This window comes from Diospyros lotus, chromosome 12, assembly GCF_014633365.1.
Source record: "Diospyros lotus cultivar Yz01 chromosome 12, ASM1463336v1, whole genome shotgun sequence".
NCBI lineage: Eukaryota > Viridiplantae > Streptophyta > Magnoliopsida > Ericales > Ebenaceae > Diospyros > Diospyros lotus.
The window spans coordinates 3,902,922-3,920,731 of NC_068349.1; the positions used below are offsets into that span (position 1 = coordinate 3,902,922).

Here is a 17,810-nt window from a genome sequence, read left to right on the forward strand (position 1 = left end):
TCAAAATGTCAAAGTTGAATGAAAAAAAAAAAGAATAGGGCTAGAGTTGTTAGAGGAGATGGGCCATGGGCCATGGGGCCATCATCATATATATATGTAATTCATGAAGCTTTTCCTCCAACCGGATTTGCCAAGCACAGCACGAGGCTTGGAGCGGCGGAGAAGCTCTCGTATTGGTTTTTGGCGATGGGGCCGGGCAAAGGTGAAATGTCTTCGCTGATGTCTGATTTCCTCCGGCAGGCTGGCGGAGTCGCTGTCATTGACGGCGGCCTCGCGACGGAGCTCGAACGCCACGGTGCCGACCTCAACGATCCTCTCTGGAGCGCCAAATACCTCCCCGCTTCACCCGACCTCATTCGCAAGGTCTCTTCGCTTTCTGCAGATTTAAGTTTTCATTTGCAATCTATCTTTCATCGAGTTTGCTCTCGGTTTTTGTTTTGTCCGTTCTCGATGTCCTGTTGTTCGATCTCTTTGACATGTAGCCAAACCCTTTCTATTTGTAATGTTTCCTTAAGTTTATTATGGAGAACGAATTTGAAATTGACTGTTCAAGCTTTTCTTCAAGTTTCATCGAACTCAAATGTAACGATTTTTCTATTGGTGTAAAATTGAGGTCGCATTTCTTTGGATATTAGTCGGGTATTAGGTTGGACGAGGCTAGAGATGTGAAGCAATCAGTCAGCACATTCTTGTCATTTACAGCTCAAACTTGTGAACTTATTCTTCTGGAATGTCTTTCTTGGATATGAACTTACAGTGGTGGGAGCACTAATCGTAAAGTGATTGTAAGTCTATAAGTGTGGTCCACTTCATTACATGCTGAGATCCTGAGACAACTTGCTCATATTAATTGAATAATGGGCCGATGGCAATTTTTAATTTGTAAAGCGAATTTATGAGTTTGGACCACATGACATGATTTCTTGTTGGACAGAGTCTGCTGAACATTATGGGGGCCAATATGTCCAAAAGAAGTGTCTTAACTACTTGACAACTGAAGTAGTAACCATATCCTTTACTTGTTATCTTGAAAACTACGGATAGAGTCTTTTCCATTCTAAATATTATTATTTATTTTTGTGAATGCAGCCAGGAAATAAGTTTAACTTGTTTATTTGGCTGCTCCCGGCTAATTTATTGTTCCAAGTTTTTTAACCAAATATGCATTCACCCTGCTATGTTAAAGTAACTCTCGCGTGAGGACAAACTATCTGATGGTTTTTTTACAATCCACTCAATTTTATTTAATGAATAGATTCTAATTCATTTAAACACAATTACATTGTAACTTTTGAATGATTTCTTCTCCGGAGGACCATATGCAGCTTCGGGTATAGAATTTAAAAGTGATCCACTAAATTTTAGCAGAATTGGAGAAATTGTACTTGATTGATGGAATTTACTTCCTGGCTTTCAGCCCTTCCCAAGCTATTAGTGTCTAGCATTGGGTGGCAGTTATTTTGTCAAGGTTGTGGGTTGCCTTACTCAAGACTTGGTCTCTTCTTTCACTGGAAGGCCCCTGTCAATGTTCAAGGTTCTTTTAGAACAATGGTGTCGCTACCTACATCTCTACCAGGAGATCTAGAGGGTGGATATTCTAAATCCCCTTGTGTAAACTTTATCTTGAGTCCTACACCCCCAAAATTTTGATTATGGATATTATGAATTTCAGAAGGTTAAGTCCTGTGTTGTTTCTTGCTTTAAGTAGGAACAGGGGAAGACTAGGAACTTCTGCCGTCATGAGTTTTTGTTGTTGTAATTTCACGGGTTCATTGAGAGAGTGAGCTTGCTGTCCTGTTTTCTTTCTTTGCATAATTATCCTGTTTTCTATTAGTGCAGGTACACCTTGATTACCTTGAAGCTGGTGCAGATATAATAATCACAGCATCTTATCAGGTGACACATTCCTCATCTAACAATAATCTCTCTCCCTCTCTCTCTCTCACACACACACATTTTGAACTCACTCATACTTATCTGTGCACAGGCAACAATTCAGGGGTTTAAGGCTAAAGGCTTTTCTCAAGGAGAGAGCGAAGCTTTGCTTAGAAAAAGCGTGGACATTTCCTGTGAAGCACGGAAAATGTACCATGAGAAATGCAATAAATTTTCTGGTAATGATGCTGGTGATAATAGAATTCTCAAACATCGATCCATCTTAGTCGCGGCTTCTGTAGGCAGCTATGGGGCTTATCTGGCTGATGGTTCTGAGTACAGGTAAGTTATGTTATTTATTTGATCTTTCGTCTTCTTAAAGCTGGAGAATTTTTATATTCCGCCTTACATAGATAGATTGTGAAAAAAGGATGGACCTTTACACCTTGCATATATAACCTGAAACAAATGGTCATCATGTCCAGTTTGAATTGATCTTTATGCTTACCTCCTTACCCTGTAGAGAAGAATGGGTATGCTTGCAGATTTTGAACATTTGTAATTTCTGATCAGGATCAAAATGATGCCAAGCTGACTGCAGTGGTTTTAACTGGTCTGCAGAAACAATCCTTAGCTGCACATATTTTTTTAGTTCTTCCCATTTTCATTTAACGAGGCTTTATGTTTGTTGCTCGTCTATTTTTCAAGGGTAATTGAACCTTGTCACCTCTTCAAATGAAATACTTCTGGATCTTGATATCGTTGGCCGATCTTTATGCTTGAGAACATGATAAAAAATTTCCCATATGGGCACTAATCATGTCAAAATTCAGAATTACCAAGGTACACTTATATTTGAATTGGGTCACGCCAAAATAAGCGTAAAACCATTTTGACCACGTACCCAGCATATTTAAATTTCTGCACAGTATTTAAATTTGACCATGTACACAGTAGTTCATGCATATATACTCCTATGTTGTGGACTTGGTTCTGGGTATTGTGCAATCTATTTCTTATGCCTGGACATTTTAAAGTTCTGATTCTTAATTGTTCATTTTAAATTAAAATGATTTCTGTACACAAAATGGGAATTTTATTTAGATTTTAGAGTGTATGGATCAAGTAATAGACATGTAGGACACATAGGATGCATACATGCTATGTTGTATACCAATTCCTTAGTGTTAAGTTCTTGCCACAGGTACTTAACAAACTCAGAGAAATCCATATAATATGGTAACCGTGCATAACTGAGTTATAATTTACTATTTCACCTCTTTTGGTTGTGTTCATTTGCAGTGGGGACTACGGAAATGCAGTGACCCTTAAATTCTTAAAGGATTTCCATCGGAGAAGGGTTCAGGTTCTTGCAGATTCTGGCGCTGACCTAATAGCATTTGAAACTGTGCCAAATAAGCTAGAAGCTCAGGTATTGGCCACAAAATTCTTGGCAGTTTGCTAATCTTCACACTTTTGCTGAGAAGAACCTTGAGACAGGCATGAACTTTATCATTCTCAGTGACTGGCTTCAACTGCAATAGCACACACTGATGTCTCAGTTTGTTCAATTAGGGGAGCCTATTTTATAGTTCTGGCTATAGTCAATATCTGCAGTTTGATAGCAAAGCTTGTAGTGCTGATAAATTTTGTCTGGGTAGACTTTCCTTCAGTGAGAATGATACCTGCTGGTGTGGTCTCGGTATTGCACACTATAATGATGGTTCTGCTTCTTGATGGTGACTGTAATTGCTGTTCATCCAGGCTTATGCTCAGCTTCTTGAGGAAGAAGACATAAAGATTCCAGCATGGTTTTCCTTCAACTCTAAGGATGGCGTGCATGTGGTCAGTGGTGATTCTTTGCTTGAGTGTGCAAGCATTGCTGAAGAATGCAAGAAAGTTGTTGCTGTTGGAATCAACTGCACCCCACCTAGGTTTATTCATGATCTGATTTTATCTATCAAAAAGGTATAGTTCCAATTTCTGTCATCTTGGAGTTTTTTTAATGTAATTTGTCGTTGTTTAATTATTATCATTGACATTGCCTCAAATTGTTAGACAAATGCCATGTCACTTTTAGGCTGGTATAATTATTTTTATCCTCATCCTTTTCCATGGTATAAGGTGGTGCTACATTTTATAATTTATAATCAAGGAAACTGCAGTACCATGTCTCCAAGCATTTTTGTTTGGCTTCTTGGGGTCAATTGGTGGCCTAATAACCTTTTTCCCTTCATCTTCTTGATTTGAGGGAGGGAGGGAGATGCTGTTCATAACCTCATTACTAGGATGAGATCAAGTATAAACAAATCTAACTCATACACTGCCAAAACTATAATTCTTTCTTTTTTCTTAATCATGTGTTACAACTATAGAGTTCTTTCTTTTTAGCTTAATCTTGTGCTGATAGTGCATGCCAAGTGCTTGGACATCTCTTAAAAGGCTTGAAGATTTTGTCATTTTACAAGTAGAACTTCTTTAGATGCCAAAGTAATCATTATCCTGTCCTATTTCCCTTTTTAGCTGTACGTCCGATGAAACACTCAGGATACTGATCATTCCAATGCCATTTTCTTTTTGCAATGTTGTTCTGACATAGCTTAATCATCTGTGCAGGTTACAAGTAAACCAATACTTATATATCCAAACAGTGGCGAGAGTTATGATGCTGATAAAAAGCAGTGGGTGGTGAGCTCTTCTCCTTAGGTTAACACGGTGTTTAATTAGCACCAAGTCAAGTGAAAGCCAATTTCCTTTCCCTCAGATTTGAATTATGAAGGATATAAACAAAACCAGAAAGGGACACCTGAAAATTGGTGTAATCAAGTTGAATGACACGACTTGTTGAATGTAAACTAGCTTGATGTGTAGTTAACTTTTTTGAGTTACAGAAAAGAAATATTGAGAAATGTAGGTTTCTTTTATCCTTGTTTAGGTGCCTGTTTTCTGTATTCATAGTTCTTCCAAACTAACTTCTTGGTGCTTTTATCCAGCAAAACACAGGGGTCTCCGATGAGGACTTTATTTCATATGTGGGCAAATGGTGCGATGCAGGGGCATCCCTTGTGGGAGGTTGCTGCAGAACCACTCCAAATACCATAAGAGCAATATACACGACCCTCTCCAGTAGATCTGCTGCTGTATCTTTGCAATGATCCTGCTGGTGTTTTCCTGTTCGTTGAGAATTTTCAACCTAATTCCCAAAACGGGTAAGATAAAAGAGTCCTGACCAAGCTGTAGTAGACTACAGGATCAAGTTTCCACCCCACCCCACCCCACAACAAGGCATGATGAGGTCGTCTTAGTTAAGCTGATTAATGCTCAAACCAATAACTAATATTTCCACTTTAATGTCCTTTCTTTTGTTGTTAAGATAGATACACTCCTGTGTAAAAGATATGTTCGATTTTCAATCATGCTATGAGTTTGGTTTTGTTTTGTTTCTGTTGATCAAAGGTTGTAGATGTTGCAGGCAATGTTGCTGTCTTTCCTAATTGTTTGGCAACTCCATGCATGAAACTGCTCTATAAGCTTGGCCCCTTTCTCTTTGCCAAAACCATAACCACTAGCATAGGCCATCCTCAACCAGCGTGCTCTAATTTGAGACGGGTACCGATTAAAGAGTAGTAAGGCGGGGAATAATATATGATGTCATTTTAGCTTAATTAGAGTCAATCCATGACATCACCATCCTTCTATTCTCTGCTGTAATCGTTAGTACTGTTCACTGATATCTACATATCCAACTAATAAACCTATCTTGAGTTGGATTAGCAGGAAATTGGGATCCCAGTATGTGTTTATTTGGTACAACTCTTAACAGCCTCCACATTAATTGATCTTGATTGGGATCAAGAATAAAATATTGTATGGTCTTTAGACATGGTGTATGAAGAATATCGTCATGAATAGAGATGATTAGAGGTCTATAATTTATGTATTATTATAGCTAATATAAACTTGTAAGATTGAGACTTGTGATTGCTGTTATTGTATATTATATGGTGCCCCTTTAAATTTTGAGAAAATGGAACTATAATGAGGTCTAGAAAAAGTATTGGGTTTGTTCTTGTCCCTTCTTAAAACGAAATTTTAATCTTCTATCACTATTGAAATTCGGGGTGAGCAAAATTTAGAACTAGGTTCTCGAATTGAATTAATGAATTTTAGTTAATTTGGTTTTATTTTTTTAGGTAGACAGTTCAATTCATGTTTATTTATTTATTTTTTTACAATTTTGGTTTTGGTTTTTGTGAAATACTATGCTGACAAGCAAATTTGATAAATAATTTTTATAAATTAATATGGTTTTATAATAGTTTTATACAAATTTATAATAATTTTATTTAAATTCATAATAATTTTATCTAAAAAATTAACAATAAATCTATTCACTACTATAAGCTATTGTTAATTTTAGATAAAATTATTATAAATTTATATATGTTATATCAATCTATAAATATTATTTGTGAATATAGTACTTTCTTAATTTTTGTTAAGAAAAAAAAATCAGTTAAAATTCAAAATAACCGAAACTATATTATTTTATTAAAATATCTATAAAAATTCATTATTTACAAAACTGCCATTTGGTATATATCCCCTTCCTCGCCCATCCCTAGCCACTAACCCCTTATTCTCAATTGAGTTCCTCGTTTGCGAAGAGAAATCCAGTCGCCACTGCCGTTGCTAAACCCAGTGTCCAGATTTCTCCTTGATCAATCTTCCTCACTTCGATAAGTTCCATTGCTATCTGTAAGTCCCATTATTCTTTGGATGCGACCCAGGTGAGAATCTGGAGGATTCCCATATTCCCTTAACAACTTCGCGCACACATTAAGTTTCTTGTGATGAATATCTATTTTCTGTCCGCTTTGGGGGGTTTGCTGTATTTTCTAGGGTTAGTGATTTCCCTCTCTGTGTGATCTGGGGTTTTGCTTTTGCATCTTACACTGGTTTTTCAGGGTCACAAATTCCTGAATTTACATGCTGTAGAAACTAACAAAATTAAAAAAGAAAACCTTCATCCGGCATAACAGCTTAATCAAGATGATGATGATGATCAAACAACTCCCCGGGGGGGGAGTATGATCTTACACTGGTAACATATCATGTCTGAATACCTTTGCAAATACAGAGCAGCATGAACCACTGGGCTTGGCTATTTTTTATAAACTAATCTCCACACAAGACAAGAGAGAAGAATAGTCAGACTGAAGTGAGCTGCTTTTCTCTCTAACAAAAATCAGCTGTACTTTTCTCACTGTTTGTTCGTGGGTAGATAGCACTCTGTCCAGTTTGTTGCAGTAAATGTGTTATTGCCTTAGCTCTTGCAACCTTTTTGTTTCTTCAGGCGATGTAAATCCTTGACAATTGTGTTCAATTCTACGATATCAAATCAAACTTGGTTTTTTTCGTTTTTCAAGTCATTTCTGCTAAAACGGTTATTTGGTCTTCCCAACAATTAGCTAGGTTTGGTTGCTTTGTAAAGGAGCTAGGTTATTTCCGTTTGAATAATGCTAGCTCTCATAATTGATGGCGGTGTCATCAGTTATGTGATGTTTCCTTACTAGAAGAGACTAAAAAGACCATGTGTCATTGTTTCATTTCTCTATCACCTCTTCCAATGAGAATGCGATACATATCATGACTGCTAGCATTATTCTTTCCATTTGGCTATCACACCACTCAACAGCTGATTTAAAAAACTGATTGCTTGCCCTCTGAAGACACAAGCCTGAAAGAACAAACTCTCTTTTTTTCTGGGTTGTTTATGTATCTGTTCTGTGTTAAATGTTTGAAACACACACACATATATATATGTATGCAGATCTTCTTATGTTGTGGATCTATGGTGTTTATGGGATGCAGAGTTGTGCTTGGATTGTATTGTATTTCTGCAGTCTGTATGTGAATTGCAATGATACTGGTTTCCCATCTAAGGGCCAAACTATTATAAAGATTACACATCCTGAAACTGAAGACTTGCAGAGAGGCTTGTGATTTTTGATTTGTTTACTGATATGCCTGATATTACTGGTTTTTAATATGCTCCCATGTGCTGCTTCTTGGTGTGTTGTCGCAAATGAGCAATCAGCTTGATGCTCGACTCGTTAAAAATTTGTTTGTTAAACCTTAACTTAACTTTAAAGTTTGATTTGTAAACTAGGTAAGATTGGGCTTAGTAAATCTCAAGTCACTAGCTCGCAAGCTAGCTCGATTACAAGTTTGCGAGCTAGATCATTTAGAAGCTCGCAAGCAAACTTGATTATTGACTCGTGAACGGCTCGTGAATAGGATTGTTTATAAATATATTAATAAATTTATTTATAATTTTATAAAAATATTATTTAATATAAAATTATTAAATTTTATATTATTATAATAATATTATTAATAAAATGTGTTGATAATAAGATATGTCAATCAAACTATGTATTATAATTCATCATTTATATGTATGTTTCGCATCTAACTATATTTTTCTCTTGAATATGATGTTATAATCATTGTTTACTGTTAAAAAATATAGAATAGAAAATATTTATAAAGTAAAGTAGATAGGATATATAATAAAATAAATAAAAATGTATGTGGAATTAGTTTATAATTTATGCTATAAATAGAATTGTTAGTTGTAAACCCTAAATTAGAAAGCAATTACAGCAGTCGGCCGGAGCAGCTAGAGAGAGACCCATTGCCTCCGCCGACCCGTCTCGCCGCCGCCCGCCCCGAGCCGCTGCATCCTCCTATCTCGCCGCCGCCTCGCCTCTCTTACTCTAAGGTATGGCCAAAAGCTGCATCCTCCCCTCTCGCCAGAAGGTTGTCGAGCCCGAGCCCGAGCCCGAGCTGGGCTTGTTAACCGAATGGACGAGCCAAGCTCGAGCTCGAGCCTGAGCTCAGATTTGCCGAGCCGGCTCGATTGCGATAATTCTATCAATGTAATTTTAGTGACATCTTAAAAGCAATTCTTCTGCTTCCAGTTTCTTCATTATGGAGACCACAGCAAGTGGAAAGGATGGTTCCTTAACATTGCTGAAGCAAGGTGCTGAAGCTGTAAGTGATGCTTTTTCCTTTTCTTTCAAGGATAGCTGCTTTGGACTTGCCATGTTGACATGATCTGGCTAGCTGGTTAGCGTCTATATAGCTTTGAGAACAAATTAGTTTCCTCAATCTTTTTTTTATTTGTTATCTTGTCAGAGAGTTTTTGAGTCAACCTTCGTGGGAAGGAGGTCTATTGTTAAGGAGCGGTTCTCGAAGAAATATAGGCACCCATCTTTGGATTCAAAACTTACCCTCAAACGCTTGAATGCTGTAAGTGTTTCTGAATTCAGTTTCTAGTCCTCCTTTTCATCAACAAGAGGAGCTATTGTTCCCTGCTCAGTACTTGTCTAACTTCCTAAAATGCACATCGCGGAGCAGGAAGCTAGATGCATGACGAAAGCTAGACGCCTTGGGGTTCGTACTCCAGTTCTTTATGCTGTTGACCCAGTGTCAAATACCCTCACATTTGAGTATGTGGAGGGTCCGTCGATTAAAGACATATTCCTTGACTTTGGATCAACTGGTGTTGTGGAAGAACGGATGAATGATATTGCAGTGCAGATTGGCGATGCAATTGGCAAACTGCACGATGGTGGCCTTATTCATGGCGATTTGACCACATCAAACTTGTTGCTTCAGAATCATAACAATCAGCTGGTGCGTCTCCTTTTATAGTGTTTTCCTTTTCCTGCTTTGTTTTGTGGGGATGGGAAGAGAAGTTGCTCCACTAACCTTTTGTGATCCATCATTCATCTGTCTGTATTTCCTTGCAGGTTCTCATTGACTTCGGTTTGAGCTTCATCTCCACCCTTCCAGAAGACAAAGCAGTTGATTTATATGTTCTAGAACGGGCTTTACTCTCAATGCATTCTTCATGCGGCAATGTTGTAAGACAATAAGGGATCTTCATTCTTTGTCACTTGTTTTCCTTGTGCCCTTTCCCTTTCTCCAATTTGAAGTTTCAAGTTCCAGTTGGTTGTTTCAAAAACTTGGAATGAAACAAGAGTTCCAAATTTTGTGACTGGTTGGGTGCAGATGGATCAGATACTTGCTGCATATAGGAAATCTTCAAAACAGTGGTCATCAACGCTTAACAAACTGGCTCAAGGTCATATTTTTTGTTCTATTTATCATTGAGTAATATTTTCTATCAATTTAGCTACTTAATATTAGTTTTAGTATCTGATTTAACTATTTATCAATTTATTACAGTCCGACAAAGAGGTAGAAAACGCACCATGGTTGGGTGAGCTTCTTCAATCTTTACCAATTCTCCACATTAAGGTAGGTACAGATGTCCGTCCTTACACACAAACTGTTTGACAATTTCATTCAGTCATGGCTGGAGAACACTCTTCCTCACCAGAGCTCCTTCCCTCTCGTTAACGTTTGAGTATTATCTAATCCATTGTGCAGATAATACTTTTGGTTGGCTAGATTAGTCTAATTATAATACTGCTTCGGAAACTAGAAGCAGAAGGGCATCAAAACATTGCAGCAGGGGGGAGAGTGAATAGAGCCACCTTCAGCCTCGATTCGATTACCCACTACCCACTGTTGTCTTGTGCTTGTTGGTTGAAGTAGTTGTTTTCTATGTGGTGGTCTTGTAGTTTGATTACTAGTCGCCCTGTTCAGTTTCCTTACTCTCTACCAGATGGAGATGTTACGTATTACCACTGTGTGCTTAGGCCAACAATAAACTCATATGCTTCGCCTTTCATGTATTAATGGTATCCTCTTTTCCTCCTTTTAATCCAGGGGATTATTGATTGTCTAGTTCCAATGTATAATATATGGTATGGTCTGCCTGTGATATAATATATCAAGAGACAGGCATGATGATGAATTTTTAATCTTCATCAATGAAGATCTAAAACTGAGTACGTACGTGCTCGTCATATATATCTACATTGCCATAAGAAGCCATAATGGAAGAAAAAGCAATCTAATCAATGATATTCTTAAATAATTTTTGTTAACATATTGAACGGTTGACGTGATGATGATGTTATTAATACTATATGTTTAGGGTGATAATATTTTTGTATTTATACATTATTATGGTTTTTGTTTTTCTAATGAGAGAAAGTATCTATCTATCTGTGCGTGTGTCTAAACCATAGATGGCTCAGGAGAGGTTTTCGGCAATTGGGGCGGAGAAAATGCATAATTTGGGCTTAAAATCAATCCAAGCCCATACACAGGTCCACCCCTTCTGTTGGGCCAGCCCGAACCCAATCAATTTATTTAAGCCCCGAAATCCGCTCAATCTTTCCCGCCGAAGCTGAAGAATCTTCTTCTTCTTCTTCTTCTTCTTCTTCTTCGTGCTCTCTCTCTCGCTCTCTCTCTCTCTCTCATGGATCCTGTACTCTACAACACCCACGTAAAGCTCCTGGCCTTCGATCTCCTCTCCCTAATCCCAACCTCCACCGATCCACCCTCCTTTTCCCGCCAAGGAAAGCTCCCGCTCAGCCGCGCCGAAACCGTCGGCGTGGTAGTCACCCGAGAGCTGAAGCCCAACAAGTTCCTCAAATTCAGTGTCGATGACGGCTCCGGATGCATCCCCTGCATCCTCTGGCTTAACCACCTCTCCTCCCCTTACTTCTCCCGCCGCTGCCCCTCAGATGTTCGACTAATTGCCTCCATGGCTGACCGCTTCCAATCCCTAATCCAGCTGGGCGTCGTCACCAGAATCCGCGGCCGTATCACCCACTACCGCGGCTCGGTTCAGTTAACTGTTTCCGATGTCGTTGTTGAGAGGGATCCCAATGTGGAGATACTGCACTGGCTGGAGTGCATCAAGTTGGCTCGTGAGTGTTACAATTTGGTAAACGTACCTTCTTGTAAACGGAACTGATATGTTGTTGTCGATATACGTATGCGCTCTATATTGTTTGTCTCTTACATTGTTTGATTTGATGATTTTATGCATATGTTGTAACATAGTCTTTCCTTAAATGTGTGATTTTCATTTTATGTTCAGTTATCGTGATTTGGTTCTCAGAATTCAAATCGAAGTCAACAATGCAAATTGTTGAACTCGAGAAAGTCCAAACCATATTCCAGCTGCTCCAGGGGTTGTGGATCAATGTAGTACTGGCCACCCACTTGGTGGATCTTTATCCTTTGAGTTTGTTATTAGCTGTTATATATGTTCACACACACAACATATATAACAGAAATAATTAACAAATTTTATGTTACAGTGTAGGCTGTGTTTAAAATCTGAAATTAGATAAAGGTTACAGAAAAAGTAGGTAAAACTTGATACTTCTTATGCAATATTCAGTCAGAGGAATTGACCACTAAGGATACTGAGTAATTGACAGCAGGTTTACTTGTAAGATAAGCCTGGGTGCCTGTAGAGCTCACTGTGACAATACTTTGAAGATTTTAAATTACTTGAACAACAGGTGGATCGACTGATACCAAAGCTATAGAAAGCTTTAGTTTCTAACTTGCCACAATTAACTCTATCTTGATTGAGCTCAAGCCTTTCTTGGGGCAAAGATTTTGAGCCATGTTTGGGAGGTTTTGTTTATTTTAATTGATGGGAAATTGGAAGCTGGGCATTTTGGTTTCCTATCAAATAAATATGTGAAAAGGTAAAGGTGATTATGAGTTTAACCAATTCAATGTGAAAATTTAGTGCTATCTATTTAAGGTATATTAGACTAGCTCAAGGAATGGAGCTATGGTTATTAGAGAACTCTCTTTACCCAATGGTTCATCTGTTTTCATACCCAAAATTGATAGAGAACGAGTAAATTTTGAAGGAAATCTTCTTGAAAATATTCTGTGATGTTTCCAAAACTTAAAACATTTTAAAAACTTCTTAGTAATTTTTTAAGAAATTTTGTAGAACATCTTAGGCACATGTTTTTCACATTTTAACTGTATTTCTTATGTAGGACAGAATAGTAAATATTAGGAATTAGTATTGTTTGTTTTATTTATTTAGTTAGTTTGTTTCCTATTTTCTTTTGATTTCTTTAATGTTTTTTTTCCTTTTAGTAGAATCCTAATGAGATTGGTTCAGGATCCTAGTTAGAATAAATTTCATCCATTGGTTGTTTATAAATAGTCTTTGAGATTGTAATTAAAGACAGATTTTGATGACTGAAATTGAATATTGATACTGGTTTTGAGTAATTGGGATTACTCTTGTTCTTTTTGTTTCAGGTTTTGCATCAATTTTCTCCAACCAGAGGAGAATTGATGTAGGATAGAATAGTAAATTTTAGGAATTAGTATTGTTTATTTTCTTTATTTAGTTTATTTCCCATTTTAGTTTGTTTTCTATTTTCTTTTGGTTTCTGTCCTAATTAAATTGGGATTATATTTACAATCTTAATTAGATTGGATCAAGGAATCCAAGTTCGAGTAGATTGATATCTATTAGTTGTCTATAAATAATCCTTTTTGGTTGTAATTGAAGATAGACTTTGATTATTAAATTTGAATATTTAGAATTTGGTTTGAGTAATCAGGAATACTCTTGTTCTTTTGTTTTAGGTTCTACATCTATTTCACTCCTAAAACTTGTTTTCCAACAATAATATATAATTGTTTGTCCACATTTGTCTAGATATTATTGGGCACTAACATTTCAAATTGATCATGCCATATTTTGAAGATTTATATTACTATATTTGTAATTTTTAATTATTTTTGTACCTAATATATAACATGAAGTATGATTCCATTAAAGTTAAAGGGAAAATTTTATAAGACAATTGTATGCCCAACTTTGTTGTATAGCATAGAATGTTGGGTAGAAAAACACCATTATATGCAAAATATGAACGTTATCAATATAAGGACACTTAGAGATGGCAAACAGGCCGGGCCGGGCTGGCCTGGCCCGCCACCAAGTGGCCCGCGGGCCAAGCTGGCCGGGCCAAATCGGCCTGCTTAAAAACGGGCCAGCAGATTGCTGGCCCTAGCCCAGCCCTACACGGGCCAGCCTAGCCGGCCCAAATTTTTTGTTTTTTTTACAAAATAATTTTACAGATATTTAAAACAATTAAATATCTGAGGGCGAGGGCGAGGGCGAGAGCGAGGGGCGCGGGTGAGGGCGAGACAGAGGGCGAGGGGCGCGGGCAAGGGCGAGGGCTAGACAGAAGGCGAGATGAGGGCGAGTGCGACAGAGGGCGAGGGCGAGACAGAGGGTGAGGGCGAGACAGAGGGCGAGAGGCGAGGCTGAGAGTGAGAGGCGCTTTTTTGGGGGGGGGGGGGTGGCCGATTAGCGGGTCGGGCCAAATCGGCCCGGCCTTAAATGGGCTAGCAAAATGCTGGCCCTAGCCCGGTGCCGGGCTGGGCCCCAACGGGCCAGTCCGTCGGGCCAAGCCCATTTTGCCATCTCTAAGGACACTAAGATGGATGTGCGGCCGTGCAAAAATGATGAAATCAGACACGAGGTTATTCATGATAAGGTCGGAGTACTTCCTATTAAAGATAAGATGCGTGAGATATAATTAAGATGGTTTAGTTATGTGAAGAAAGACTAATAGAGTCTCTTGTTCAAAGAGTAAATGGAACAGAACAAATATTTAGCAAAAGAGGTAGAGAAAAATCAAGAAAAACTTGGTTGAAGGCACTTAGGTTTTATATTAATTATATGGGCCTCAAAAGATAAGTCCATAGGTAAAAATAAATGAAAAGCTAGAGATCATCTTGCCCATCCACGTAGAGGCTTAGTACGTTGTTGTATTATTATATTTCCTAAAGTTTTACATTTTATTAGACCATGTTTCACAATTCTGTTTCCCATGTGTGGCAACTGTGAAGGAAATTAATGCTTTTGTCAAAAAATTATGCATAAACTGCTTTTGCTTTTGATTGCCATGCTTTCTCTTAGCTAAGGTGAATTCTTGCAACTCTAAAATTCAAATCTATCGTTTTAGAAAGTGACCGCAACATTTTCTTTGGCGTGCACATTTTCTCATGAAGCTCGTCCTTCTCGTCTCATTCATCCAATTGAATGAATCCTAAACATGCTGAAGCACCTCCCCTTTTTGTTCCGTTTAATATGCAACTTACTCTTTTTACTTAATATTGTTGTTTTCTGATTTATCTACAAGTCATAACACAATGGCTGCAAATTAATCAAGCTCGAACATGCCAGTACAGAGATCTAGTGATGTCTTTTCCCTTTTTCAGTTTCCAATTTATTGTTGGAGTTAACAGTTCCTATGGTATGAAAGATCAAACAAGTCAGCTTGGATCTTAGCCCCTTCGTTGGGGCCTTTTGTTTGTAAACTCCTTGGTTATTAAGATAAATAAATATAAAAATCCACTGCAAAGTCTTGGAAGTTGGAGCGCTACCCCTTTTGCTAGAGGTGGTTTTGACTATGAAGAAAACGGTTTTCCATTTTGTCGAGGATCAGACAAAATACTTGGGAAGAGGATTGGTCTGACCATGTAATTGCTTCTGGAATGTCCCAATTGAGCTGAAAGTGCTTTTAGTTAGTTGATCTATGCTTTTATTTAACAACGTGCTGATTGGCAGTTAGTGTGGTCGCTGGCCTAAAAACCTTTTCTGAATTCTTATTTTGTTGAGAAAGATATCCGTTCTGCCTTGGTGCCTTGAATGTGAGAAATCCAATATATTTGATGTGGATGTGCCAACTGAGGGCCAGTGCGCCATTAATCTTATATTTCTTTGGTTTCTACATTATCAGTAAGACCTTGGTGTCGAGGTTTATATTTGGAGAAATTTTGCCCCGATCATTTTGGCTCTATTTGAGAACCAACTAGTTTGCTTATGTCAGAGTCATGAAACCAGTTAACGGATGCTTTTCGTAAAGGAGATCGTAGATATCTGAGCAAACCCCTGTTGCAGAGAAACAATTTGCCTCAATCTTAATGCTTGGTTTTATACTCTTTAGGAACCAATAATTCTTAGTTTAAATTTGTTTATGGGTGGTCAAAGTTGAGTTTAGATTTTCAAATGTTGAGGGCACCATCCCTAAAGGCAATTGCCGAAAGATGATGTGGGTTAAGCCCAATATTCCTTTTTTTTTTTTTTTTCTTTTTTCTCTTGAATTCAACCAACCCAACCGCCCATCTGCCTCTCATAACACAGTCTTTCCAGACGAGGACTGAAGATCAACCTTTGTTGATTTCATTCTCGTCGTCCATTTGTCTCTCCCAACATGCTCCGCTTTTCATTTCTTGTAGTTCTTTTGACCCACAATAGATTATGATACGGTGGATGCAACTGGATATTTTGGAGGCTTCAATAACAGTCTTGGTGATCTTGCCCAGAGGATATGGCAGGGAGGCCAAATGGTGGGATTGCATCAGTAATCTTCTATCTCTTTAGATTTGATGGTAGCAAAATAGACTGAAAGAAAGCGAAAGGCAGGCCAATATCTTTTGCGCTGGTCAATAAACTGAATTGAAATGGACCCGTTGTCCTGTGTTTGGTTAAAAATGGCCCTCCCTCCCTCAAAATCTACCCAAAGGTGAAAGCAATTCACATCAGCTGCTACTTTGTCTTTCCCCACCCTTCCTTTTTAGTACTTCTCTTGTGCAATAGCCCAAACCCTGTGGCTGTGATGTTATTCTGCAACTGGAAATGCAAACGGGCCAACCAGTATCTCCAGTTGTAACAATAAAGAAAGATTAATTAAGCATAATAAGAAAGTCTTCTATATATTCTCCATTGGGCCTCTCTCATTTAGGTGGAGAGATGATGCGAGTGATAGTGATGCTCTGACCATATGTACCACAGAGTTATTTAAAAGGCTGCTATCAATCACTTTATGCGATCTTTTTAAATTTTAAACCAACGGGGCATATGAGAAGCTGGGGGATTAGAAAAATTCAAAACGAGGAGTCTACATCACAAGCTGAGAGTGCTTTGGAAATGGCAATTTCTTTTGCCAGATGGTGTGGAAAAAATGACATTTGGAGGAGGGGAGAAAGCCCATTCCAAGGGAGCACAAACTGCTTCCATCTAGGAGAAAAGGGGAGACTGTTGGGTTAAGATTTGGGTGTTCTTAAATGTGGACCGACATTTTGTATTAATTATAAGATTTTGAGTTCAAATATTTTTTTGTTCGTCGATGACTAACTATTATTCAGTAATTTTTTATTTTTTTTTATCTTTAGTTGGTGGGATGATATCCCTACTCAAAAGTTTATTTACTTTTTGACTTTGGATGATGGCCCTAATCGAACAATCTTCATGCGGTCCTTTAGTCAAAGGGTTGGGTAATGAAGACTAAGAAGAAGAATTGTGACAATTTTTCTATTTAGTTTTGAGTCGTGGGAGTAGACAATTGGTCTGGAAGATGCAAGTTGGAATTGTAATTGTTTCATGATTGATTAAATTGGGTTTGGATGGCCACAATGCTATGACTCATTCCTTCGTGGCATATAACGAAGAGGATAAGGGAAGGGAGGAGGTGGTGTTAGAGAAGGAAGGATAGCCGATAGAATCATAATTAATTTCTCTGCCCATTTCATGGCAATCAGTTTAATTGGTATTAGTTATCAATTTTTAAAATATTAAGTTGGTTGGAAAGAAGAAAGATTCATGCTTTGGTAGTTGAATCCTGGTCAAATTAGAGTTTGAATTGAGATTAATTTTTATTGAATAGATAAATTTAGATTAATTACAATTATGACATAACAATTTTATTTTAAAAATAAAATCTACCACATAATACTTAATAGATTTAAAAATAGTTGAACTAGTTAATTTTTTTTTTAAAAAAAAATTAGTTTTGCCTTTCATTTTATTTTTAAATATTATAAAATATAATAACAATTTGAAATATTTAAAAAGAGTTGACGTTTGTTATTTAAATATTATCTATCATTTTAATAATATATAGATAATTTTGTAATTGTAATTTAAATTTTTGATTGCGAGTTTT

At 37.5% G+C, this 17,810-nt stretch overlaps 4 protein-coding genes across 8 annotated transcripts in view; 3 read left to right on the top strand and 1 right to left on the bottom strand.

Moving 5' to 3' along the window:
• Window positions 1-17,810, bottom strand: part of LOC127786488 (autophagy-related protein 9) — a gene marked incomplete in the record, with an annotated part of 1,007,132 nt that overhangs the window by 887,569 nt on the left and 101,753 nt on the right.
• On the top strand, window positions 58-5,317 carry LOC127786527 (homocysteine S-methyltransferase 2-like). Its single transcript, XM_052313994.1, has 7 exons — window positions 58-363; window positions 1,840-1,896; window positions 1,988-2,217; window positions 3,178-3,307; window positions 3,640-3,843; window positions 4,492-4,563; window positions 4,869-5,317. Exons 1-7 carry the CDS (start codon window positions 73-75, stop codon window positions 5,028-5,030), a joined length of 1,146 nt encoding a protein of 381 aa, XP_052169954.1. The 5' UTR covers window positions 58-72; the 3' UTR covers window positions 5,031-5,317.
• Window positions 6,488-10,675, top strand: LOC127786570 (uncharacterized). 5 transcript variants are annotated; one of them, XM_052314054.1, is made up of 9 exons: window positions 6,488-6,633; window positions 8,545-8,662; window positions 8,862-8,934; window positions 9,079-9,192; window positions 9,301-9,579; window positions 9,696-9,809; window positions 9,958-10,030; window positions 10,135-10,206; window positions 10,339-10,675. In XM_052314054.1, the coding sequence occupies exons 3-8, from the start codon at window positions 8,872-8,874 to the stop codon at window positions 10,170-10,172; spliced, it is 681 nt and encodes a 226-aa protein (XP_052170014.1). In that variant the 5' UTR covers window positions 6,488-6,633; window positions 8,545-8,662; window positions 8,862-8,871; the 3' UTR covers window positions 10,173-10,206; window positions 10,339-10,675. The 5 variants fall into 5 exon arrangements, with proteins under 5 accessions (XP_052170014.1, XP_052170015.1, XP_052170013.1 ...); XM_052314055.1 differs by having other exon boundaries at window positions 6,498-7,096; XM_052314053.1 differs by having other exon boundaries at window positions 6,498-6,665.
• LOC127786582 (CST complex subunit STN1) lies at window positions 10,813-17,484 on the top strand. The gene has a single exon (XM_052314074.1). It carries the CDS (start codon window positions 11,279-11,281, stop codon window positions 11,777-11,779), a length of 501 nt encoding a protein of 166 aa, XP_052170034.1. The 5' UTR covers window positions 10,813-11,278; the 3' UTR covers window positions 11,780-17,484.